Genomic DNA, 26,537 nt, shown 5'->3' with positions numbered 1-26,537 from the left:
GGATGTTGTTAGGACCCTTAGCTTTTGCAGTATCCAGTGCTTTTAACCGTTTCTTGATATCATGTGGAGTGTATCAGCTTGGCTGAAGACTGGCATCTGTGATGCTGGGAACCTCAGGAGGGGGCAGCGATGGATCATCCACTCGGCATTTCTGGCTGAAGATGATTATGAATGCTTCACCCTTATCTTTGCACTGGTGTGCTGGGCTCCCCCATCATTGAGGATGGGAATATTTGTGGAACCTCCTCCTCTTGTTAGTTGTTTAATTGTCCACCACCATTCACAACTGAATGTGGCAGGACTGCAGAGCTTTGATCTAATCTATTGGTTGTGGGATTGCTTCGCTCTGTTGCATGCTGCTTCCGCTGTTCGGCAAGCAAGGAGTCCTGTGTTGTAGAAATGTGATGATAAAGTAAACCTGAGAGGTACCTAAACACAGAAAATCATTGCAAAAGAGCTAGTGTATCCAAGGTCACATTTGGTACAAACAAGTTGGATTGTTACATAGAGTCATATTGTACATAGTCATCAGTACACAAAAGATGCAAGTGTGGAATGGACGGCTGGATTTACCTATTGAGGATATAGCAACCACAGGTTCAACCTCAACAGTATTGTCTTTATTACTTGACAGATTAAAGACTGAGAGAGTGATTTAAGACCAAATCCATCACTGTGAAATTCCTGAAGTGAGAGGATTTAATTGTGAGGTGGAGCCAAGGCTTTCTGCTTTCCAACCTCCAGTTGAGCTGGGGCAGACAGCAGCAGGGTGATGCACAGAGTATCATTTGGCCATGTCATCTCTTGCACCTCCCCCACCCCTGATTTTCCTGGGGTGAGCCTTGTTGGATGTCCAGTACCTCCACTGTATCTGGGTGAATGTATAACAACATTCAAATGAGGGAAACACGGTTTCCATTTGACTCAAGGGCATTCTGTTTGTCTCAGCTCTCCAGCATTGAAAAACCATCAATAAAGAGGGAGGGTAAAATATTATTGCCAACCAAGACCTATGCAAATGGGGGGTGGGGGGGTGCGCAGGGGTACTTAAACCACTCTTTCATTTAAAAAATTGCCAATTAGTAGGCAGCACAGAAGTGATTACATCCCAACGGTGCCATAACCCCAGAGATCAGCTGTATCATAACTCCAATGTTCTGGTGACCACTCCCCACCCCAATACCCCCCACCACCACTGCAAGGCCAAAAATCCATTCAGGGTCAGGGGGCATCTCCACCCCTGTGCCACCCTACCCCCTGCACTCCCTCCACCCCCAGTGATGGAGCCCAATCAACGAGGGGTGGGAGAAAATCTAGGTCAAAATATCCAGAAATACTTGAGAAATGTAAAATGTTTGAGGATTGCATATGAGGGATTAGTAATTTTGGGAAATAGGGAAACTCTTCACAAGGCGTCATTTTATAATACTACAGGAGTACTGATAATATTTACAATTGAATAGAGCAAGTGAATTATTTAGTTGTAAATAAAGATTGATCTTTATTGGTTTTAAAGTAAGGAAGATGTAATGAGTTTACCTTTGAGTATGTAAATTTTAAGATGCTTTTGGTGTCGGTAATGCCACAATTAATGTTCTGGTTAGATCCTGACTAAAAAAATCAGTCAGTTTTCAGGATGGAGTTTCCGAGCTAGCAATGAAATGCTGTGCATAAAATTGTTTAAGACCCAGAATAAATCTACTTACTTTCTTCATATTCTGGATTATTATTTGGAGCTCTAACAAATGACGGCCAAAGCTCTCCCTCAATGTTCCTGGCTAAATCGTTGCCATATTTCCTTACATGACAACAGTAACTGCAATTCAAAGCATTCACTGTACGTAAAGCATTTTATGATGTTTCTGACAAACATGATAGAAAAACATTCCCTCCCCTCCCCCCCCCCCCCCCACCCCCCACACCTCCCTTGCTGCATGATGGCATCGAAAAGCTACCAGAGATAAGAAGCTCTTGCAATGAGGACAGGATGAAGATACTGGAACTATCTCCACTGGGGCAAAGAAGACAAACAGAGTGTAAGAAGAAGGAAAGACTCAGTAAAGAAGGTCCAGTGTTTTGAGAAACTAGGAAACAACTAAAGGAGGTGAGAATATGATGAGTCTTGATTTCAACACAATTACAAGACAAGGAGAGGAAGAACATGTAGGATGGTATATTAAACATTTTGGTCAGAAAAACAAAAGAGGGTCCATGTTGCTTATGGACAGATAGTAATTGTACTTTCGCCTGGACCTTCTTCTTCCCAGGCAGCTCAGTATTTTCCTACCTGCCAACAATCATAAGCTCCCACTCAGGGCAGTGAGGTCGGATGTGGTGCCAGACGTCCATTGTAAATATTGTACTCGCACTGTTAAAAATTGAAGTGAGGGAAGACATGAGGGCAGCGATCATTACTGACATCATCAGGCCTCGCAGTCCTGCAGTGGAACAGTGAGAACAAGAATGGGGTCAAACTGAGATTTGTACTAAAAATTGCATCATAACAGTGACTGAGTTACAGAGGGTGACAGAACAGTGCCAGGATAGAGTGGTACTTTTATTAAGTCATCAGTGTATCCTGTGAAGCAACACACAACCATATCAACTCTGCCTCTATCTGGTTATGAGTCATGCTTAACCAATCACCCTCCTTTTCTGCAGATCTATCACACCAACATGGGGAAGAGGAAAATGAGAGGGAGAGCATCTTCCTCGTGGACTACATACAAACTAGGAGCAGGAGTCGGCCCCTCGAACCTGCTCCGCCATTCCATAAGAGCATGGCTGATCTGTTTGTGGACTCAACTCCACATTCCTGACCACTCCCAATACCCTTTCAGTCCCTTGTCAAGAATCTGTCTATCGTTGCTTTAAAAACATTCAATGACCCTGCATCCACCACTCGTTGGGCAAGAGATTTCCACAGACTAACGACTGTTAATCTGTTAATTGTGTATCAATGATTTGATTATATGCAGTTGGAGGGTGTTAATTGGGGTCTTAATTGAGCACTTATAAGCAGACACTTACTGAGACTGGTGAAGGGTTTTGAGTGAGGATCTACTTGTTTGTAATCCTTTTATTCTGCACAATAAATGTGAAACTGAGTAAAGATACTGTGACGGAAACCATATCTGCCAAATGGAAACATATTAATTTCGTCATATGGAACACTAATTGAATGCTTACTGGACATTGAAAATAACTTGTTTAAGAAGACCCCAGAGCAGTGGCTGAAAACACGGCTGCAAATTTGCATTTTGAGAGACAGTTGCACAGAGAGACAATGGAAGTGCTCCCTGATTCAATTAGCCAGATGGGTTTTGTCACTCGTGATGATCAAAAGACATTGAGAGTCATTGTCTGTGTAAGAGCCAGCATTCCACCCCACCCCACTCCGCCCATTGAGTGTGTCTGATAAGCTTTGAAGAATCAGCAAACCTCGCAGGCGATGCTGTCTCAGACAAAGAGCTAGTCACATGACTAACCTGCTAGCCAACCTGGGAATAGATTGAATTGTGCTCACAGAAAAGTTTTGGCAGACTGCAATTTTGAAGATCAAAGAGAAACAAGGTCTCTCTCTCTCTCTCTCTGTCTCTGTCTCTCTCTCTCTCTCTCATGCAAAGTTCCAGGGACCCACGGAAGTAACTTAAGCCTCAAGACAGAAGACACCTGCAACCTTCTGGTATCAGTGAAACAAGTATGAAAGTGTGCACTGGGCCCCAATGAGAACTGCAAGACTTAACTTCAATCAAAGATTTTACATCCAACCCAAAACCAGTGATTGAACACCATTTACTACTTCAAACCTTCCCCCTTTAATTCTTTCTACTCCTTTGTATTTATTTGTGTGTGTGTTTATCACGTATGCACACTAGCATGATTGCATCATGTATTCTTAATAGTTTTAACTGAGTTAGAGTTTTAAGGTTAATAAACGTACACCTTTTTTGTTAAACTTGATAAAACCTGTCTGGTTGATTCCTTTACAATTACAATGAGAGAGCAGTGAGCAAGGACTCACGGAGGGGAAGCTAAAAACATTATGTTTTAAAAGTTAAACCCTGTTACGGCCACACCAGGAAAAGGTTGAGAGGGGAGCCCTATACCCCTTCCTCACCTTGTCGTAACAATATGCTCCAGCATTATCCTTTCATAACAAGCTTTCTGGAGTTTAACATGGTAGCAGAGGATGGTTGCCTAAAGCTGAAAGTTGGAAACTATGAATTTTTTTTTTACATAGAAAACTAAAATCTCACGGGCTATTGGGGAAAATATAGCAGAAAGCAAGTGTAAATTGTGCGGGTATGATTACCCTCTGATGTTCTGGGAGTCTGAACCATATGACCAGTGGAAGAATGAAGTGTATATGTGGATATGGGTTTCATCTCTACCAAAGAGGAAACAAGGGATGGCCTTTGCGTTGTAACTTCCTGCCGAAAGTAAAATCAGAAGTAAAGTGTTTTGTGGATGCTTGTCAGTTGGATACTGATGAAGGGTTGGATCTTCACTTCGAATTCTTGGATGAAATTTACAAGAAAGTTGATCTATTGAATGAGGCATGGCCAGACTTTGATAGATTTTGGAAAACAGATAGTTATTCAATGGAGGAATATATCATAGACTTTAACAGACTGTATAGAAGATTGAAGAAATTCAACATGGAGATCCTTGGTTCAATGTTAGCATTTGAATTGCTAGATTGTGCTAGGGTGTCGCATATGGACAGGCTCTTGGTTCTAACTGAGGTTCAGTTCTTGGACAAAGACTCCCTGTTGGATCAAATGTCTGCTGCCTTAAAGAAATTCCTGGGGAAACATTCATTTCCTGCAGCCCTGGTAGAACAAACAAGGCATTCTGCAGTGGCACAAAGAATGGAGGACTCAGTGTTTACTGGATTTCAAAATGGTCACGATACTGGAAGCAGGCGTAAGTACAATGGAAGAGTTAAAGACAGGAGGAATAAGGATGAAAGCCCCTTTAGCAGGTCTGGCAGAATTGGAACAGCAATCATAGGTGAATGAACCCCAGGAGTGCCCAAGGAACAGTTAATAGGTGCTTCAGATGTGACTCAAAGTATTATTATGCGATGAACTGCCCTAAATGAAGGGGCAGAGTCCTCATAATAACACACAATACAGAGAATTCTGAGGCAGAAGAGGAAGATACTGATGAATCTGAATGAATCGTATTAGTCACAAGGAGTTTTAGTCCAGTGATGAATGTGTTAGTTGCAGATTGGTTCAACTGTGCTGTATTAGATAGTGCTTGCATGTCGACAGTACGTGGAACTGATTGGTTATAATGTTATCCGGATTCACTTAGCAGTGAGGAACAACGCAAGGTTAAGGAATATAAAAGTACTACTAGGTTTGGTGATGACAGAACATTGAAGTCACTAAAGAGAGTAGTAATTCTATGTAAAATAGCTGGAGTAAGCCACTTTATCAGTACTGATGTATCTCTAGTGAGATATCTTTACTGTTGAGTAAGCCTTCAATGAAAAAGGCACAAATGAAACTTGATATGGAGCATGAGACGGCAATTGTTTTTGGAAAGTCAATGAATTTGTAGTTTACCCAGTCAGGGCATTATTGTATACCCTTAACAAAACCTGATGTTTATAATCAAAGTGTTAGAGAGGTATTACTGGCATCAGGTGTTAAGAATCAGAGATAGAAAGCAAATTGTCTCAAAGTTATACAGACAATTTACTCACTCTTCTTGTCAGAGAATAAAAACCCTACTAAAAGATGCAGGTGTGATTGATGAAAAGTATACGAGGATAATATAAGAGATTAGTGAAAAGTGTGAAATCTGTAAAAAGTGTCAGAGGACACCATCACATCCTATTGTCAGCCTTCCATTAGCACATGACTTTAACAAGGTCGTTGCCATGGATTTAAAGATATGGGACAAAGACAAGAATATTTCATTCTACATTTTTCGACCTAGCAACTAGATTTAGTCTTTCTACAACAATAAATAGTAAGGTCAAAAGGTTGATTATAGACAAAATTATGGAGAAATGGATAGGGACTGGACTTGGAGCAGCAGCCAAGTTTCTGACTGATAATGAAAGGGAATTTGCCAATGACGACTTCAGAGATGTGTGAAAACATGAACATTATGTTATGAATACTGCAGCTGAAATTTCTTTCAGCAATGGGCTCTGTGAAAGGAATCACGCAGTGGTTGATGAAATGCTGCATAAAATCTTAGCTGACTGGCCAAACTGCAAGTTAACAATTGCCCTGGCATGGGCAGCTCATGCGAAAAATTCACTTCAGATGGTTGCAGGATATCGCCCCTATCAATTGGTCTATAGGCAGAATCCCAAATTGCCTTCTCTACTGTGTGACAGTCCTCCTCCTCTAGAAGGTACTACAATTAATTCATTTTTTCTGCACATTTGAATGCTTTACGTGCAGGGAGACGGCCTTTCATCAAGGCTGAGGTCTCTGAGAAAATTCAGAGAGCTCTGAGGCATCATATAAGGCCATCTGAGATGGAATTTAACTCAGGAGATTTGGTGTATTATAAAAGGGAGGGTCATAGGGAATGGAAGGGCCCTAGTAAGGTAATTGGTTATGATGGTAAGTCAGTAGTTATCAGGCATGGAAATCAAACTGTTAATGTTCATTCCTCACGATTAGTCGGGATTGATTACAAAATCTCAGAATCTGAGAAGCTGATAGAGGGAAACGATGCACCTTGTACCTCAAATACTCATGTGTTTTGTGATGAAGGTCCTGAGGAACAGAATGAGGTAGATCAAGGGTTGGATAGTAATGTGAGGGATCATGATGCTCAGGAAAGAGCTATCGCATCCAAAGGACAATGCCTCGAGTAGACACTCGGGTGACATATATTCCAGAAGGGTCCAATAAATGGAGGGATGCAACAATTGTGGGAAGTGCAGGAACATCTACAGACAAGTTTAAATATTGGTTAAATGTTCAAGATGATGGCCAACAAGCAAAGGCCATAGACTGGTAGAATGGGGTGAAAGAGTGGAGAGTAAGAAAATGCAGTGCAAGTTCTAATATTGGGTCTGGAAGTGACTCTTGCATAAGGAAGCAATCACGTACTGGAGAAAGAGCCTCCGATAAAGTGCGAGGGAGATTTTCTAGCAGTAGTTCCGAAAGACATCAAAGTGCTAATAGAGGCTGTAGTATGAACAGATTTCACAATGAAACGAAGGCTAGAGGGCAATCTCGGAATAGAACTAGAAGCAGAAGTCCTCGTGACAGTGAAGTTTTAGTGGCCGCCAATAAACTTGAGGATAAACTAATGAGAGAAGCAAAACACAAGGAATTAGAGATTTGGAGAGAGTCTGGAGTTTATTCTGCAGTACTAGGTAGCGGACAGCCGGCCTTGTCACATAAATGGATTTGTACTGAAAAAAGTCCTTTCTGATGGAGCTTATAAGGCTAAAATGAAGCTAGTTGAAAGAAGGTTTGAAGAGTGACTGAGTGATAGAAATGTTAGAGTGGACTCTCCCACAGCTGGAAAAGTAATCTTGAAAATCCTTTTAGCTCTAATGGCCACATATTCATGGAAGACATAAAAGCCGCATTTCTGCAGGGTGATATTTTTCAAGAGAGGAGTGTTTCTGAAACCACCTAAAGAGGCAGCAGATGCAGAAAGAAAACTATGGAAACTGAACAAATGCATCCATAGCCTTAATGATGCTTCCAGGGTGTGGTATTTCTTGGTAAGATCTGTTTTTATTGAAAATTGGTTGTGTTCAACTAAAAGCAGATCCTGTGATGTTTTATTGGTATCATAAAGGGAAACTTTCAGGCATTTTCATGATGCATGTTGATGATTTCTTATGGGGTGGTACTGCAGATTTTGAGAAATATGTTATCAATAAGATTAGGGCAGAATTTAAGATTTGGAATCAGGCTTGTGGGGCCTTTAAATATATTGGTTTAGATAGTAAGCAGACTAAGTATGGAATAACTTTAAATCAACAATCCTATTTAGAGAGTGTTACTCTCATCCCAGTTAATTGTGTTAGGTCATCACAGAAGGATGATGATGTATCTAAAGCAGAGACTGAACAATTGCAAGGTTTGATTCGTCAATTAAACTGCTTGTGCTCTCAGACTCGGCCTGATGCGAGTTTTGATGTGCTGGAGTTAAGCACGATGATGAAACATCCAAAAGTTGAGAATGTTTTATGGGGAAATAAAACATTAAAAAAAGCTACACCTGGAGAAATGTGTACTGAAGTTCCCATCCTTAGGTGACCCAAAGAACATGAAGCTGATAATCTTTAGTGATGCTTCACATGCTAATTTTGCTGATGGGTATTCGAGTTGGTTTCATAATATTTCTGATAGGTGCAAATGGAAAATATTGTCCTTAAGCTTGAGAGGCTAAGAAAATGAAATGGATCGTTAAAGGCACTTTAGCTGTGGAAACACTGGGTCTTGTGGAGGCAATGGATCAGTCGATATGGATATTTGTCAAATATTTTGGGTGAAATTCTGAACAAGGGACATACTGAAGATAAGATACCCGTTGAAAGTTATGTGGATAATCATTCTTTGTGGGACAATGTACACTCTACAAAAAGTGTGAGTGAGAAAAGACTACGTATTGACCTTGCTGGATTGAAATAAATTCTGGAGAGAAAAGAAATCTCCAAACTTAAATGGGTAGATGTAAGTCATCAGCTATCCAATTGTTTCACAAAAAGAAATGCTCGTACAAAGAAATTGTTAGGGGTGCTAGAGGAGGGGCATCTCACAATGTAATACTTTGTACCCAATATGGAATTTATTTTGAAATGTTCTTTGAGCATGTTAATCCAAGTTGTATTATAAAAGGAAGAAGGGAATCTGTTACTCTGTTAATTGTGTATCAATTATTTGATTAGATACAGCTGGAGGGTGTTAATTAGGGTCTTACTTGAGCACTTATAAGTAGACACTTATTGATACTGGTGGAGGGTTTTAACAAGCTTTAACAAGGGTTTTAATAGCGACCCTCTGAGAGAAAAAAATTCTCCTCATCTCTCTGTCTTAAATAGGAGACCCCTGATTTTAAACTGTGCCCTCTAGTTTTTGTCTTCACACAAGGGGAAACATCCTTTCAACATTCACCTGTCAAGTCCCCTCAGGATCTTATATGTTTCAATAATATCACCTCTCATCCTTCTAAACTCCACCGAATGCAGACCAAACCTGTCCAATCTCATCCAATAAGATAACTCACTCACCCCAGGAATCAGTCAAGTGAACCTTCTCTGAACTGCTTCCAATTGTTTCTTAAGTAAGGAGATGAAAACTGTTCACAATGTGGTCTCACCAATGCCCTGTACAACTGTAGCAAAACATCTCTACTTTTATATTCCATTTCCCTTGCAATAAATGACAATATTGCATTTGCCTTCTTAATCGCTTGCTGTACCTGCATACTAACCTTTTGTGTTTCATGTACTAGGACACCCAGATCCCTCTGCAGCTCAGAGTTCTCAATCTCTCTCCATTTAAATAATATGTTGCTTTTCTATTCTTCCAGCCAAAGTGGACAAGTTCACACTTTCCCACATAATACTCCATCTGCCAAATCTTTGCCCATTCATTTAACCTATCCATATCCCTATACCCTCTTCACAACTTACTCTCCTACCTATCTTTGTGTCATCAGCAATTTTAGCAACCATAATTTCTGTCCCTTCATCCAAGCCATTGATATAGATTATAAATAGTTGAGACACCAGCACTGTTCCTTGTGGCACTCCACTAGTTACAGTTTGCCACCTGAAAAGGATCCATTTATGTCTACTCTCTGTTTCCTGTTAGCTAACCAATCCTCTATCCATGCTGCTATGCTACCCTCTACACCATAGGCTCTTATTTTGTTTAGTAACTGTTGATATGGCACCTTGTCAAATGCCTTCTGGAAATCTAAGTACACCACATCCACAGGTTCTCCTTTATCCACATTGCTTGTTACTTCTTCAAATTAGTTAAACACGATTTCCCTTTCACAAAACCATGTTGACTCTGCCTGATTGCATTGAGTTTTCCGAAATGACCTGCTATAACCGCCTTAATAATAAATTCCAGCATTTTCACTAGGCTGCATTTGCTGACAACGCAACCACTAGGCGGCGCTGCACTGGCACATGCACAAATGCAGCCTGTTTCACTTAAACGTCACAGTCTGTGATGTTAAGGCAGCTGCCAGGACTAAAGATGACGCTGCTCAAATAATCACAGAATGACAAAGTAAACCTATGATGGCACGCAATAGAAATCTAAAGTATAGTACCTCTGACAGTGCTGCACAATTCTAATTGATTTCAGTGCCATTCCGCTCTGGCCACTCGCTCTCTGCCTCCTGCTTCCTTCCCGCACCGCGCCGCCCTAAGAAGCAAGGCGATGTAGGAGCATGTGGCAGAGAGGAGGGAAGCGGCGCTGCCTTGAGCTAGCATCTGGAGGGATGGGGGAGAGAGTGGGTGGTGGGGGGGGAGAGAGCAGGTGGCGGGGGGTGGGCGAGGCGGGGTAGGGGATGGAGCGGAGCGGCCAGAGAGAGCGGTGAGGTGGTGGGGGGGGGAGAGAGAGCGGCGTGGTAGGGAGCGGAGCCAACAAGACGCGTTGCACGAAGATGTACATGTTACGTGATGACGTTGTCGGCGCATGTGCTAACCAGTCCTGGCAAGTCGGAATGCCACGCACGCACAGAGAGCAGGAGCCGATCTGCGCATGTGCACATCTTGGCGCAGCCTGAAGACGTCAGCGGCCGGCTGCATTGTCAGGAATCACTTTGTTTTCACTATGACAGATGTTAAGCTAACTGGCCTGTCGTTTCCTGCTTTCTGTCTTCCTCCTTTCTTGAATAGCAGAGTTACATTCGCTATTTTCCAATCTTATGGGACCTTTCCAGAATCAAGGGAATTTGGGAAAATTAAAACCAATGCATCCACTATCTCAGCAATCACTTCTTTTAAGACCCAAGAATGAAGTCCATCAGGACCTAGGGACTTGTCAGCCTTTAGTTATAATAATTTTCTCAGTACCCTTTCCCTGATAATAGTAATTGTTTTATGTTCCTCCTTCTTTTCAACTCTTGAATCACAATTATTTGTGGGATGATATTTATATCCTCCAGAGTGAAGACAGATGCAAAATATCTGTTCAATTCCTCTGTCATTTCCTTATTTTCCATTATTAACTCCCCAGACTCACTCTCTACAGAACCAACATTCACTTTGAAATACCTGTAGAAACTCTTATTATTCGTTTTTATATTTCTACCTAGCTTTCTATCGTACTTCAATTTCTATCTCAATATTCCTTTAGTCATACTTTGCTGTTTTTTATATTTTGTTCAATCTTCTGACCTGCCTCTACTTTTCGTTCAATTGGACGCTTTCTCTTTCAATTTGATACCATCTTTAATTTCCTTAGTTATCCACAGATGGTGCGTCCTTCCCTTAGAGTCTTTCTTTCTCACTAGAATGTATCTTTGCTGAGTGTTATGAAATATCTCCTTAAATGTCTGCCACTGCATCTCTACTGACCGATCCCTTAACCTAATTTCCCAGTTTAATTAGCCAGCTTTGTCTTCAAACCCTCATAATTACCCTTACTTAAGTTTAAAAGACTAGTCTTAGATCCACTCTTCTCACCCTCAAACTGAATGCATAATTAAATCATGTTGTGATCACTGCTACCTAGGGGCCCTTCACTATGAGGTCATTAATTAATCCTGTCTTGTTACACATTACCAAATCTAGAGTAGCCTGCTCTCTGGTTGGCTCTAGAACATGCTGCTCTAAGAAACTGCCCCAAAAACAGACTAAGAAAATTATGATGAAGATGGGGAGGATGTGACGGTAAATCCCCCTCATAAGTTCCTGGACTACGATCCTCTGCCACAACTCTTCAATCTGACCCCTGTGTCAACTTGCCCTTTCACTCCCACACACCAGTTGAGATACTTTCTCCTGGAAGGGAATTAGAAATAAGAACTAAAGATGGCAATCCATCTGTGTGAGAAAAAAAGGACGATCATGTAGCTTAGAAGAAAAAAGTCTCCTAAAGGGTATTAGTAAGAATATTCCCAGATTAACTTTCTGGCACTGTTTATGCTAATGATGGTTTTAATGGAAGGACCTGTTGGGATCCAGCAGCTTCAAGAAATGCCAGGTCCACTCGAATGGTCTGATGGGAAGAGCAGAACACAAGGTTTATCCCTGGATCAAGAGAAACATCACAGTGACAATAAATCATTTTTGCTGATAGCTACTTTTCACACTGTCCCTGATTAATTCTCCACTCAGACAGTGGTGAGAATGTGGAAATCACACCTACACGGAGTGGTTCAGGTGACTAGCATAGATGCATTTAAGGAGGAGTTAAATAAGTACATGAGGAAAAAAGGAATGGGATTTGCTGATAGGGTGGATTGAAGTAAATAGAGAACAAGGAGGCTAGTGTAGAGCATAAACACCAGCATAGACCAGTTTCTGTGCTGCAAATTCTATGTAATTGGATTGTTTGTACCTCCTGGCAGCAACTCCATTACTAGCTTTGGGTAGGCAATATCCGAGCAACCAACTGCATTCCCACAAATTCTGCGACAGGTATCAGCATCAGCACAAGCCACCTCGTCTAAAACATAAATGACGATACAGGTAAAAGTTTTGAGTATAAGGAAGATGTCACTCCATGAAATTCTGACAATGCCCAAAGTACAGACATCTCCTCACACTTACCCACAAACAGCACTCGGCTGATCATGCCTGGAAGCACCATTATGAAAACGGGCAAGATTTTCAAGTAGACAGCAAACAAGGAGCCACCTTTGGCATGAAGCAGTGTCTTGGCAGAGAGTGACCTCTGGACGATGACCTGAAGTTTAACACAACATGACAGGATCATTGAACACAATATTGCAAATGGTGGAAATCTGAAATTCAAAGACCAAAAATTTATCTGTAAAGAGAGGTTATGATATTTCAGATGTGTACCCTTCATCAGAACACTGGGGTCACTTCTTCAGACATCAACTTAGGCCTGATGTTAAGACAATTTCACTTCTAAACAATCTAATAATTGCCCCCGGTTGCCACTTCCAGGTCTGAAACTATTGACACTTCATCAACATCTTCTGCTTGGAATTTTACTTGAACAAGCACCAGCACAGGGACAGCTACTCAGAAAAAAATAGTTATTGAGAAAAAGAAACAAAACGGGATGATACTGAATCATTCTTCTGAAATTATAGATGGGACCAATGACCTGTGTCCACAAATGCTGGCAGTAGTCATCATATGAACATACGAACATACAAATTAGGAGCAGGAGTAGGCCACTTGGCCCTTCGAGCCTACTCTGCCATTCAATAAGTTCATGGCTGAACTGATTACTCCACATTTCCACCTACCTCCGATAACCTTCCATTCCCTTGCTTAAAAATATTCAAAGACTCTGCTTCCACCGCCTTTTGAGGAAGAGAATTCCAAAGATTCATGACCCTCTGAGAGAAAAAATTTCTCCTCATCTCTGTCTTAAATGGGTGACCCCTTATTTTTAAAAAGTTACCTCTAGTTCTAGATTCTCCCACAAGGGGAAACATCCCTTCCACATCCACCCTGTCAAGACCCGTCAGGATCCTATATGTTTCAATCAAGTCGCCTCTTACTCTTCTAAATTCCAGCGGATACAAGCCTAGCCTGTCCAATCTTCCCTCATAAGACAGCCTGCCCATTCCAGGTATTAGTCTAGTAAAATTTCTCTGTACTGCATCCAATGCATTTACATCCTTACTTAAGTAAGGAGACCAATACAGTACACAGTACTCCAGATGTGGTCTCACCAATGCCCTGTACAACTGAAGCACAGCCTCCCTACCTTTGTATTCAATTCCCCTTGCGATAAACAATAATATTCTATTATCTTTCCTAATTATGTGCTGTACCTGCATACTAACCTTTTGCGATTCATGCACAAGGACACCCAGATCCCTCTGCATCTCAGAGCTCTGCAATCTCTCACCATTTAGATAATATGCTTCTTTTTTATTCTTCCTGCCAAAGTGGACAATTTCACACTTTCCCATATTATATTCCATTTGCCATGTCTTAACCTATCTCTATCCCTTTGTAGCCCCCTTATGTCCTCCACAAGTTACTTTCTTACCAATCTTTGTGTCAGTTTGATAAAGTGCCATATGACAGGCTTGTCAGCAAAACTGAAGCCCATGGAAAAAAAAGGGACAGTAGCATCATTGGTACGAAGCTGGCTGAGTGACAGGAAACAAAGATTAGTTTAGTTTAGTTTAGCGATACAGCACTGAAACAGGCCCTTCGGCCCACCGAGTCTGTGCCGACCATCAACCACCCATTTATACCAATCCTACACTAATTCCATATTCCTACCACATCCCCACCTGTCCCTACATTCCCCTACCACCAACCTATACTAGGGGCAATTTATAATGGCCAATTAACCTATCAACCAGCAAGTCTTTGGCATGTGGGAGGAAACCGGAGCACCCGGAGGAAACCCACGCAGGCACAAGGAGAACTTGCAAACTCCACACAGGCAGTACCCAGAATTGAACCCGGGTCGCTGGAGCTGTGAGGCTGCGGTGCTAATCACTGCGCCACTGTGCCGCCCTAGTGAATTAGTGGTGAATGGTTACGTTTCGGACAGGAAGAAGGTAAATAGTGGGATTCCCCAGGGATCAGTGTTAGGCCCCCTGCTTTTTTGATGTATATTAATGACCTAAACTTGGGTGTACAGGGCACAATTTCAAAATTTGAGGATGACACAAAATTTGGAAGTATTGTGAACTGTGAGGAGGATATTAATAGACTTCAAGAGGACACAGACTGACTGATGGAATGGGAAGACAAGTGGCAGATGAAATTTAATGCAGAGAAGTGTGAAATGATACATTTTAGTAGGAAGAAAGAGGAGAGGCAATGTGAAATAACAGCTGCAATTCTAAAGTGGGTACAGGAGTGAAGGGACCTGGGCATATATGCGCACAAATCATTGAAGACAGCAGAGCAGGTTGAGAATGTGGTTAATAAAACATATGGGATCCTGGGCTTTATAAATAGAGGCATAGAATACAAAATCAAGGAAGTTACGGTAAACCTGTATAAAGTGCTGGTTCGGCCTCACTTGGAGTATTGTGTCAAATTCTGGGCACTACACTTTAGGAAGGATGTGAAAGTATTAGAGAGGGTACAGAAAAGACTTACGAGAATGGTTCCAAGGATAAGGGACTTCAGTTATGTGGATAGATTGGAGAAGCTGGGGCTGTTCTCCTTGGAGAAGAGAAGGTTGAAAGGAGATTTGATAGATGTTTTCTAAATCATGAGGTGTCTGGACAGAGTAGATAAGGAACTGTTCTTATTGATGGAAGGGTTGAGAACCAAAGGACACCGATATAAGGTGAATGGCAAAAGAAGCAACAGCGACATGAGGAAAAATCATCAATGGACTGTCTAAAGATTCCTATCCTTCCCTTCCTCAAACATACAGAAACCTTTTCCCAGTCCAGCCCATGAAATTATAATCAGTAGTAACAGATCAGTAAGGAGGCAGATGGAGTGAGAAGCAAACGCAATGACCGAGAAATTAGTCTGGGCCCAATGCATTCAGTTTCATCCCCCAGCTAGTTTGTGCTGAGAGAAGATTTTAAAAACGTAGTGAATTCGAGCCAATCGTATACACAAGCATAGAAGAGGCAATGTGTTAAGGCAGGAAATAGCAATAGGCGACTCCAAGTTTAGTTTCGAAAGCTCAGAAGAGAAGGTTGAGGTATGACATACTATTACTAATAGTAACTATAGGATGGTACCTGATCAGTGCACCAATACCAGATGGAAGGGATAGTCATTCCAATCAATACACCTGGCCAAGGAAAGTCAGAGGTCACAGGATCACGAAAAATGTGGAAAGCGTCTTTTCTCGGGAGGCCACAGGTTGTGTTGAGGTCACGGACACTTGGAATGGCATGGAAATACATTTCCTGAAGGCCTGAGTAACCTTCAACTTTAACGAAAGCTGTAGAGCAGAGACTTGTTTCATTGAACTAGCAGAAAAATACACTTCCATCCAGTTAACTGAAGGCTGAATTTGTACTCTGGAAGCCAAATAACACCATACAAAAAAGTATCCAACACCACTTTAAAAAAAGAATTCCTTTGGAATGTTTTTGAAGACACAATCTTTGTACAGAGCCATTTAATGAAGACTATCCTTTTGTGTAAAAGGGATCTTCTATTTCCTTTCTACCTCATTTTTAAAGGTTTTCTTCGCTCCCCCTTTCTCTCCCTAGCAATTGGTGATATTGCATTATATGGGTTATTCTGAGCTCACTGCAATGAGAAGCTCAAGCGAAGTTGCAGGTAGTTTTCATTCTCTTCCTGTGAGGACGCACTATGCCTCTGAGCAATATTCACCCACTGAGGTGCACTGGGACCTCACTATGTGAGGCATCACTGGTTTGAATCCCCTGTTACATTTTTTATGAGTGAGGAGGCATCAGCTTGGAGACAGTTCAGGAACAAAGTGAAATCTCTGAATTTATCAGTTTCCAGGATACATTTAATTTTATGCAAACATTATTCTTGTAGTATTCTAACAAATTCAATATCCTAGTCACAACGGTGAGAAGTGACAGTGTGAATTGCCCAGCTCTCACTGTAACAGGATACTGGACCCAATATAACCACATCTTCCAAAGAAGCAAAGACTATCTCTACCTGGAAATCTCTCCCTGGAAAATATCCACAATCGTTATCAGATTTCAATGAACCTGTGCTCAAAGGGAATGCGGTTTGGAGAACTGCTGCTAGCATTGCAACCCTATTCCTGACCCTCTCTCCCCACAAGACTGTGGAATCAGTGAACTTAATAATGTGTTGAAAATGAGATTAGAGACCTCATAAGTACCGGGTCAAGCAGTGACTCGGGGCAGAACAATCCAGCAACAAGACTGCCTTTATAAATGCAGTTGGCTCCTCCATTCCTTTAATATCAGCTCCAATAATGTGATGGGTATTGGCCCAAACTTTGTGACTGGTATCGGCTTTTACCATATGACTGGTATCAACCCTCTTTGTGCCAGTCCAGTGCAGCAGAGAGTCAGTTTTGATTCATATCACTGCAAGTTCTAACATTGGACACTCCATTCAAGTGCACTTACCATATCCCATGAGGATCAGAGCTCCAATCAGCATGATCACTGTCTGTAGCGCATCAGTGTATATTACAGCCGCCAGTCCACCTGTCAAATAAGATAAAGCAAAACTAAGCTGCACTCGGTTGGTGCAAATATCACCACCTTTTAAAAAAACACATAAAAAGAATGATGATGTAACCTCAACTGGAATCAGGAGAGAGATGAGAATTTCTGGGGCAGATACTGTGACAGGATGGTGTGGCTGTATTAACATATCATTACGCTTCACAGGGGGAGAATGTGCAATTTCTCAAACCTACCTCCAACAGTGTAGAGAGTGGTGATTGCCAGTAATCCAATCACTGCGATATACAAGTTCCAGTGAAGAGCTTGTTGAATAAAGACAGCTCCAGCATAGATATCAACCTGCACACAATACATTTACCACAAGATACATTACTCAGCAATATGTCACCACATAACCCCCACAGTCGAGCTCAAATTCCACCCATTCAGTGATTTATACTGCTGGGTTTGGGAGGAGAGTTATATATTGTGCTTATATATAAGTGATGCCACATAGTATTTATTCTTCACTCTAGCAGTCCTCAATCCCATGCACCTGCACTAACCCCATAGCCTTTATACAAGTGATACTGCTCAGTTTCTGTTTCAGTCATTTGTACATTTCTCTTCGCTCCTTTGCATCAATCTGTTTCTCAATGCTATATTCCTCCCAGAGATTCTTCCTACAGGGCATGTGCAGCTTTTCTTCCTTATTCCACTCGTAATAATTTCAGGTTAGGTTCGTACAGTTTGAATTTGCTAATCCTTGGTGTGTGTCCTGCAGATGTAGCAATACACTGTTTTCCTGCAATGGAAGTGTTGCTACACAGTCTTCAGTTGGCCTTTTCAAAATTGCATACTTACAGATATCTTTGTGAATATATAGATGAACAAATAGAGAATTGCAATAAAGAGCCGAATCCTTTGGCCTCCAAATCGTTTTAGTAAATATTCAGGCATAGTAGTGACCTGCAGAGAGAGAATATATTCATCTCTATTATAACACTGATAGAACGGAGCCAATTACACGGGAATCAGAAGGAAACGAGGCAGGGGGGAGTTCTTTTGGAACATTTCCAAAGCAAGAGAGATTAGTGCAGCGAAAGTGAATCACAGGCCCACCCATTAGATGAAGGAGAAATTGAAATGGACTGTCCATGAAAATAACAGGAAGTCACCACAGGTCAGGCAGCTATGAAAAGGTGTCATTGGATATTGTGCCAGTCATGACTCATTGGTAGCACTCTTGCCTTGGAGTCTTAAGGTTGTGGGTTGAAGCCCCACTCTGGAGGCTTGAGCGCTTGATAGTAGGCTGATGCTCCACTGCAATGCTAAGACAGAGGTGCTGTCTTTCAAATGAGATATGAAACTAAGACCTTGTCCGCCCTCTTAGGTGAATGTAAAAGATCCCATGGCAGTGGTTAAAAGATGTGGAAGGGATCCTAAATCCATTCTTATCTTTCCCAGAGCTCCATGTTTGAATCCCTCCAATCAGGTTTCCACCCCTGTCACAGTATTGCAACAACTTGTCAAAGTCATGAATGGCATCCTATGATCTGTCAATAGCCTTTGACACACCATCCTCCTCCAGTGCCTTTCCACTGTTGTCTAGCTGGGTGGGACAGTTCTCACCTTGTTCCATTCTTATTTATCTAATCGTAGCCAGAGAATCACTTGCAATGGCTTCTCTTCACACCCGCGCACGTTACCTCTGGTGTCCCCCAAGGATATATCCTTGGCCCTCTCCTATTTCTTGTCTACACGCTGCCCCTCGGCGACATCATTCAGAAGCATGGCATTAGTTTTCACATGTACGCTGATGACACACAGCTCTACCTCATCACCACCTCTCTTGACTCTTCCACTGTTGCTAAATTATCAGACAGTTTATCCGACATCCAGCACTGGATGAGCAGAAATTTCCTCCAATTAAATATTGAAAAGACTGAAGCCAATGTTTTCAGTCCCTGCTCCAAACTTCATTCCCTAGCTATCGACTCCATCCCTCTCCCAGGCAACAATCTGAGTTTAAGCCAATCTGTTTGCAACGTTGGTGTCACATTTGACCCAGAGATGAGCTTCTGACCTCATATTTGTGCTATCACTAAGACTGCCTATTTCCACCTCCATAACATCATCTGACTACACCCCTGTCTCAGCTCATCTGCTGCTGTAGCCCTCATTCATGCCTTTGTTACCTCCAGACTTGACTATTCCAATGCTTTCCTGGCTGGTCTCTCACATTTTACGCTCCATAAACTTAAGGTCATCCAAAATTCTGCTGCTCGTGTCTTAACTTGCACCAAGTCCCATTCACCCATCACCCCTGTGTTCGCTGACCTTCACTGCCTCCCCCTTAAGCAACATCTTGATTTTAAAATTCTCATCCTTGTTCTCAAATCCCTCCATGGCCTTGTCTCTCCCTATCTCTGTAATCTCCTCCAGCCCTACAACCCTCCAGGATATCTGCACTCCTCTAATTATGAATCCCTGATTTTAATCACTCAGTTGTCTCGGCCCTAAGCTCTGGAATTCCCTCCCTCTCCACCTCTCTATCCTCCGACCTATTTCACCAAACTTTTGGTCATCTGACCTAATATTTCCGTTTGTGACTCGGTGTCATATTTTGTTTTATAATGCTCCAATGAAGTACCTTGGGACATTTTATTATGTTAAAGGTGCTATAAAAATGTAAGTTTTTGATGATGGCCCACCCAATATTTATCCCTCAACCAACATCATTTTTAAAAATTGTTCATTTTGTTGGACTTTGCTCTGCATAAATTGACTGCTGCAACAGTGTCTATACTTCAAAAAAAACTAAATTAGTTTTGCATTTTGGGAGATCCTGAAGTTGTGAAATGCAAGGTTTTTTTTAACATTGATTGACGCAATAAGTCAAGCACCCTATTATCGTTGTATCATGTAGAAGGCGAATTAGATGTTCCTTGGTCTTTTCTTGTCTAGAAATTCCTATCTTCCTACATGTTTTAGAACTGCCTTTACAGCTGGCTGGAGATCACCTACTGTGCCAATTGGGAGGGAATTCCACGAAAGCCACTGCATGCACTTTCCGTGCTAGTGGAACTGATCCCTCGTAAACAGAGAGAGATCTCAACAGAGAGCTGCTCAGTCAAATAAAATCTCCTAAAATTGATTGTAATCAGGAGGATTGTAACACCTGGTTAAACTGCTTACTTTCTGCCCAGAGAAACCGAGGAGAGATCAAATAAAAAGTGGAAATCAGAAATTTTCCAGTGAACGGAGGTGACCAGTTTGTTCGAGAAAAGTTGAAAAACTTTACCTCAGCTGCAATGTAGATGGGGAGAAAAAACCATGCCAGCAGGATCAGAATAATCATTCCCTAGAAAAAGAAAAGGAGAAATTACTACAGTATAACTGGAGCAAGAAGATTCTATTACCAAATGTTATGGTCTTACGCTTTCAGGCAACAGTAACCTTCACCCCAGTGACCACCTCCCACCCAAGTGACTGCCCCCTGACGGTCACCGATGCCCACCCATGACCTGCCTCCCCCTCACTGTGACCACACCCTCAGCCCCCGACCGAAGACGTTGAAATAAAATAAGACAAAGCTCTAGACAAGTTGAATCGATTTAAAACAACACAAATGGAAGGAGGGAATGGTATTTATCCCAGTGTACTGAGCGAGGCATTAACAATCATTATGAGTCATAGAGTTATACAGCACAGAAATAGGCCCTTCGGTCCATCGTGTCCGTGCCGGCCATCAAGCACCTATCTATTCTAATCCCATTTTCCAGCACTTGGCCCATAGCCTTGTATGCTATGGCGTTTCAAGTGCTCATCTAAATACTTCTTAAATGTTGTGAGGGTTCCTGCCTCTACCACCCCTTCAGGCAGTGTGTTCCAGATTCCAACCACCGACTGGGTGAAAATTTTTTTTCTTAAATCCCCTCTAAACCTCCTGTCCCTTACGTTAAATCTATGCCCCCTGGTTATTGACACCACCGCTAAGGGAAAAAGTTTCTTCCTATCTACCCTATCTATGCCCCTCATAATTTTGCATACCTCAATCAGGTCCCCTCTCAGCCTTCTGTGCTCTAAGGAAAACAACCCAAGCCTATCCAATCTCTCTTCATAGCTGAAATGCTCCAGCCCAGGCAACATCCTGGTGAATCTCCTCTGCACCCTCTCCGGTGCAATCACATCCTTCCTATAGTGTGGCAACCAGAACTATACACAGTACTCCAGCTGTGGCCAAACTAGCATTTTATACAGCTCCATCATAACCCCCCTGCTCTTATATTCTATACCTCGGCTAATAAAGGCAGGTATCCCATATGCATTCCTAACCACCTTATCTACCTGTGCTGCTGCCTTCAGTAATCTTTGGACAAGTACACCAAGGTCCCTCTGACCCTCTGTACTTCCTCATGTCCTACCATCCATTGTATATTCCCTTGCCTTGTTACACCTCCCAAAATGCATCACCTCACACTTTTCAGGATTAAATTCCATCTGCCCGTTTTACCAGCCTATCTATATCGTCCTGTAATCTAAAGCTTTCCTCCTCAGTATTTACGACACCACCAATTTTCGTGTCATCTGTGAACTTACTGATCATACCTCCTATATTCACGTCTAAATCATTAATGTACACTACAAATGGCAAGGGTCCCAGCAACGGTCCCTGTGGTACACCACTGGTCACAGGCTTCCAATCACAAAAACAACCCTCGACCATTACTATCTGCCTCCTGCCACGAAGCCAATTTTGGATCCAATTTGCCAAATTGCCCTGGATCCCATCGGCTCTTACCTTCTTGACCAATCTCCCATATGGGACCTTATCAAAAGCCTTTCTGAAGTCCATGTAGACTACATCAACTGCTTTGCCCTCATCTACACACTTAGTCATCTCCTCGAAAAATTCAATCAAATTTGTTAGACATGATCTCCCCTGACAAAGCCATGCTGACTATCCTTGATTAATCCCTGCCTCTCCAAGTGGAGATTAATCCTGTCCCTCAGAATATTTTCCAATAGACTCACCGGCCTATAATTACCTGGTTTATCCCTGATACCCTTCTTGAATAATGAGGGAGTCACTGGACATTGAATAAGTAGATTGCGAACAGGCCAATATAATGACCATATTCAAAAGGTCTGCAACCATTTAAGGAAGAGTTAGATGCAGCAATGTTGGACTGTTGGATGAATGATCTATAATTATCTTGTGAACTCTCTGAAAATCAGAAATTTCTTTCCCACGTAGTATTGAAAATGTGTTAAAAAGTTATTCTATTCATTAATTACTTTAAAAAGGAACTTGGCAAATGCCTAACTAACAACAGATCAGGGTAATAAGAGTAAACATAGACAGATGATTTGAATACTTTATGTAACACCAGACTAGACCTGAAGTGTAAACACAAGAAATGCTGGAAATACTCAGCAGGTTTGGCAGCATCTGTGGAGAGAGAAGCAGAGTTAACATTTAAGGTCAGTGACCTTTCATCAGAACTGGCAAATGTTAGAAATGTAATAGGTATTAAGCAAATAAAGTGGGGGTGGGGCGGGAGATAACAAAAGGCAAGGTGTTGATAGGACAGAGGGTCACAGAGAATAACTGACCAGAAGGTCATGGAGCATAGGCAAACAGTATGTTAATGGTGTGCTGAAAGACAAAGAGTTAGTGCCGGGAGCGTGTTAAATGACAGAAAAATGAACTGCCCTGGCCCAAAGCACAAACATGAAAAAAACCAGTAGGTAGGCACATGCTAAAAAATGAATGATGAACCACTTAACTATTTAAACTAAATAAAAATAATAAATAATAAAAAAGACAAAATAACTAAAAATAAAAAGGGGAGCCCGTCATGCTCTGAAATTATTGAACTCAATGTTCAGTCCGGCAAGTTTGAGCGTGCCTAATCGGTAAATGAGGTGCTGTTCCTCGAGCTTGCGTCGATGTTCACTGGAACACTGCAGCAATTCCAGGACAGAGATGTGAGCATGAGAGCAGGGGGGAGTGTTGAAATGGCAAGCAACCGGAAGCTCAGGGTCATGCTTTCAGACTGAGTGGAGGTGTTCCGCAAAGCAGTCAGCCAATCTGCACTTGGTCCCCCCAATGAAGAGGAGACCACACTGTGAGCAGCGAATACAGTATACTAAATTGAAAGAAGTACAAGTAAATCGCTGCTTCACCTGAAAGGAGTGTTTGGGGCCCTGGATAGTGAGGAGAGAGGACCTAAAAGGGCAGGTGTTACACCTCCTGCGATTGCATGGGAAGGTGCTGTGGGAAGGGGACGAGGTGTTGGGGGTAATGGAGGAGTGGACCAGGATGTCGCAGAGGGAACAATCCCTTTGGAATGCTGACAGGGGAGGGGAGGGGAAGATACGTTTGGTAGTGGCATCACACTGGATGTGGCAGAAATGGTGGAGGATGATCCTTTGGATGTGGAGGCTGGTGGGGTGGAAAGTGAGGACAAGGGGAGCCCTGTCGTGGTTCTGGGAGGGAGGGGAAGAGGTGAGGGTAGTGGTGCAGGAAATGGGCTGGACACGGTTGAGGGCCCTGTCAACCACAGTGGGGGGAATCCTTGGTTGAGGAAAAAGGAAGACATATCAGACGCGTTGTCATGGAAGGTAGCATCATCAGAGCAGATGCATGGGTGATGGAGAAACTTGGAGAATGGAATGGAGTCCTTACAGGAGGCAGGGTGTGAAGAAGTGTAGTCGGGGTAGCTGTGGGAGTCGGTGGGCTTATAATGAATATTAGTAGACAGCCTATCCCCCGAGATGGAGACAGAGAAGTCGAGGAAAGGAAGGGAAGTGTCGGAGATGGACCATGTAAAGGTGAGAGAAATTGGAAGCAATGTTGATAACGTTTTTCAGTTCGGGGCGGACGCAGGAAAGGGCACTGATACAGTCATCAATGGAACAGAATAAGAGTTGGGGGAGGGTCCTGAGTAGGACTGGAACAAGGAATGTTCAACATATCCCACAAAAGGACAGGCATAACTAGGACCCATGCGGGTACCCTTGGCAACACTTTTTACTTGAAGGAAGTGGGTGGAGTTGAAGGAGAAGTTGTTCAATGTGAGAACAAGTTCAGCCAACGGAGGAGGGTGGTGGATGGGGACTGGTTGGACCTCTGTTCAAGGAAGAAGCGGAGAGCCCTCAAACCATCTTGGTGGGGGATGGAGGTGTAGAGAGATTGAACCTTTGTTACCTCTTGCCCCACTCCTACTTTATTTGCTTAAAACCTAATAATTTCTAACATTTGCCAGTTCTGATGAAGGGTCACTGACCTGAAATGTTAACTCTGCTTCTCTCTCCACCGATGCTGCCAGACCTGCTGAGTGTTTCCAGCATTTCTTGTTTCTATTTCAGATTTCCAACAAGTGTATTATTTTGCTTTTATAGACTTGAAATGTTATTTGTAGAATCTAAATGGTCAGGGTTGAATATTGTAGATTGGTAATGTAACAGCAATATTCTGGAGATTTGCCTCAATTTATTCATTATAACGAAGAACAAAAAACAATGAACAAAGAACAGTACAGCACAGGACCAGGCCATTCGGCCCTCCAAGCCTGCGCCGATCTTGATGCCTGTCTAAACTAAAACCTTCTGCACTTCCGGGGTCTGTAACCTTCTATTCCCATCCTATTCATGTATTTGTCAAGATGCCTCTTAAACGTCACTATCGTAACTGTTTCCACCACCTCCCCCGGCAGCAAGTTCCAGGCACTCACCACCCTCTGTGTAAAGAACTTGCCTCGCACATCCCCTCTAAACTTTGCCCTCGCACCTTAAACCTATGAATCCTCGTAACTGACTCTTCCACCCTGGGAAAAAGCTTCTGACTATCCACTCTGTCCATGCCGCTCATAACTTTGTAAACCTCTATCATGTCACCCCTCCACCTCCGTCATTCCAGTGAAAACAATCCGAGTTTATCCAATCTCTCCTCATAGCTAATACCCTCCAGACCAGGCAACATCCTGGTAAACCTCCTCTGCACCCTCTCCAAAGCCTCCACATCCTTCTGGTAGTGTGGCGACCAGAATTGCACGCAATATTCCAAGTGTGGCCTAACTAAGGTTCTGTACAGCTGCAGCATGACTTGCCTATTTTTATACTCTATGCCCTGACCGATGCAGGCAAGCATGCCGTATGCCTTCTTGACTACCTTATCCACCTGCGTTGCCACTTTCAGTGATCTGTGGACCTGTACGCCCAGATCGCTCTGCCTGTCAATACTCCGAAGAGTTCTGCCATTTACTGTATACTTCCCACCTGTATTAGACCTTCCAAAATGCATTACCTCACATTTGTCCGGATTAAACTCCATCTGCCATTTCTCCGCCCAAGTCTCCAACCGATCGATATCCTGCTGTATCCTCTGACAATCCTCATCACTATCCGCAACTCCACCAACCTTTGTGTCGTCCGCAAACTTACTAATCAGACCAGCTACATTTTCCTCCAAATCATTTATATATACTACAAAGAGCAAAGGTCCCAGCACTGATCCCTACGGAACACGACTAGTCACATCCCTCCATTCAGAACAGCACCCTTCCACTGCTACCCTCTGTCTTCTATGACCGAGCCAGTTCTGTATCCATCTTGCCAGCTCCCCTCTGATCCCGTGTGACTTCACCTTTTGTACCAGTCTGCCATGACGGACCTTGTCAAAGGCTTTATTGAAGTCCATATAGATAACATCCATTGCCCTTCCTTCATAAATCATCTTCGTCACAAAAAACTCAATCAAGTTAGTGAGACACGACCTCCCCTTCACAAAACCAAGCTGCCTCTCGCTAATAAGTTCATTTGTTTCCAAATGGGAGTAAATCCTGTCCCGAAGAATCCTCTCTAATAATTTCCCTCCCACTGACGTAAGGCTCACCGGCCTGTAATTTCCTGGATTATCCTTGCTACCCTTCTTAAACAAAGGAGCAACATTGGCTATTCTCCAGTCCTCTGGGACCTCACCTGAAGCCAATGAGGATACAAAGATCTCTGTCAAGGCCCCAGCAATTTCCTTCCTTGCCTCCCTCAGTATTCTGGGGTAGATCCCATCAGGCCCTGGGGACTTATCTACCTTAATGTTTTTCAAGACGCCTAACATCTCCTCCTTTTTGATATCAACATGACCCAGACTATCTACACTTCCTTCCCTAGACTCATCATCCACCAAGTCCTTCTCTTTGGTGAATACTGATGCAAAGTACTCATTTAGTACCTCGCCCATTTCCTCTGGCTCCACGCATAGATTCCCTCCTCTGTCCTTGAGTGGGCCAACCCTTTCC

General features: G+C 42.6%; 1 protein-coding gene across 9 annotated transcripts in view; it reads right to left on the bottom strand.

The window, feature by feature from the left end:
- The window catches only part of slc5a11 (solute carrier family 5 member 11), a 52,781-nt gene that overhangs the window by 22,694 nt on the left and 3,550 nt on the right, over positions 1-26,537 (bottom strand). For 6 of the 9 annotated variants that reach the window (XM_068055984.1, XM_068055986.1, XM_068055990.1 and 3 more), the window contains 8 exons: positions 20,537-20,596; positions 18,097-18,201; positions 17,487-17,592; positions 17,191-17,271; positions 15,841-16,046; positions 12,740-12,875; positions 12,528-12,635; positions 2,288-2,438 (listed from right to left, as the gene is read on the bottom strand). In XM_068055984.1, the coding sequence (XP_067912085.1) occupies positions 2,288-2,438; positions 12,528-12,635; positions 12,740-12,875; positions 15,841-16,046; positions 17,191-17,271; positions 17,487-17,592; positions 18,097-18,201; positions 20,537-20,596 (953 nt within the window). The remainder of the gene's footprint in view (positions 1-2,287; positions 2,439-12,527; positions 12,636-12,739; positions 12,876-15,840; positions 16,047-17,190; positions 17,272-17,486; positions 17,593-18,096; positions 18,202-20,536; positions 20,597-26,537) is intronic. The other 3 variants (XM_068055987.1, XM_068055991.1, XM_068055988.1) reach the window with 2 other exon arrangements.

The sequence above is a fragment of the Heterodontus francisci genome, chromosome 24 (assembly GCF_036365525.1).
Source record: "Heterodontus francisci isolate sHetFra1 chromosome 24, sHetFra1.hap1, whole genome shotgun sequence".
NCBI lineage: Eukaryota > Metazoa > Chordata > Chondrichthyes > Heterodontiformes > Heterodontidae > Heterodontus > Heterodontus francisci.
This window is presented reverse-complemented; position numbering and strand designations above follow the sequence as displayed.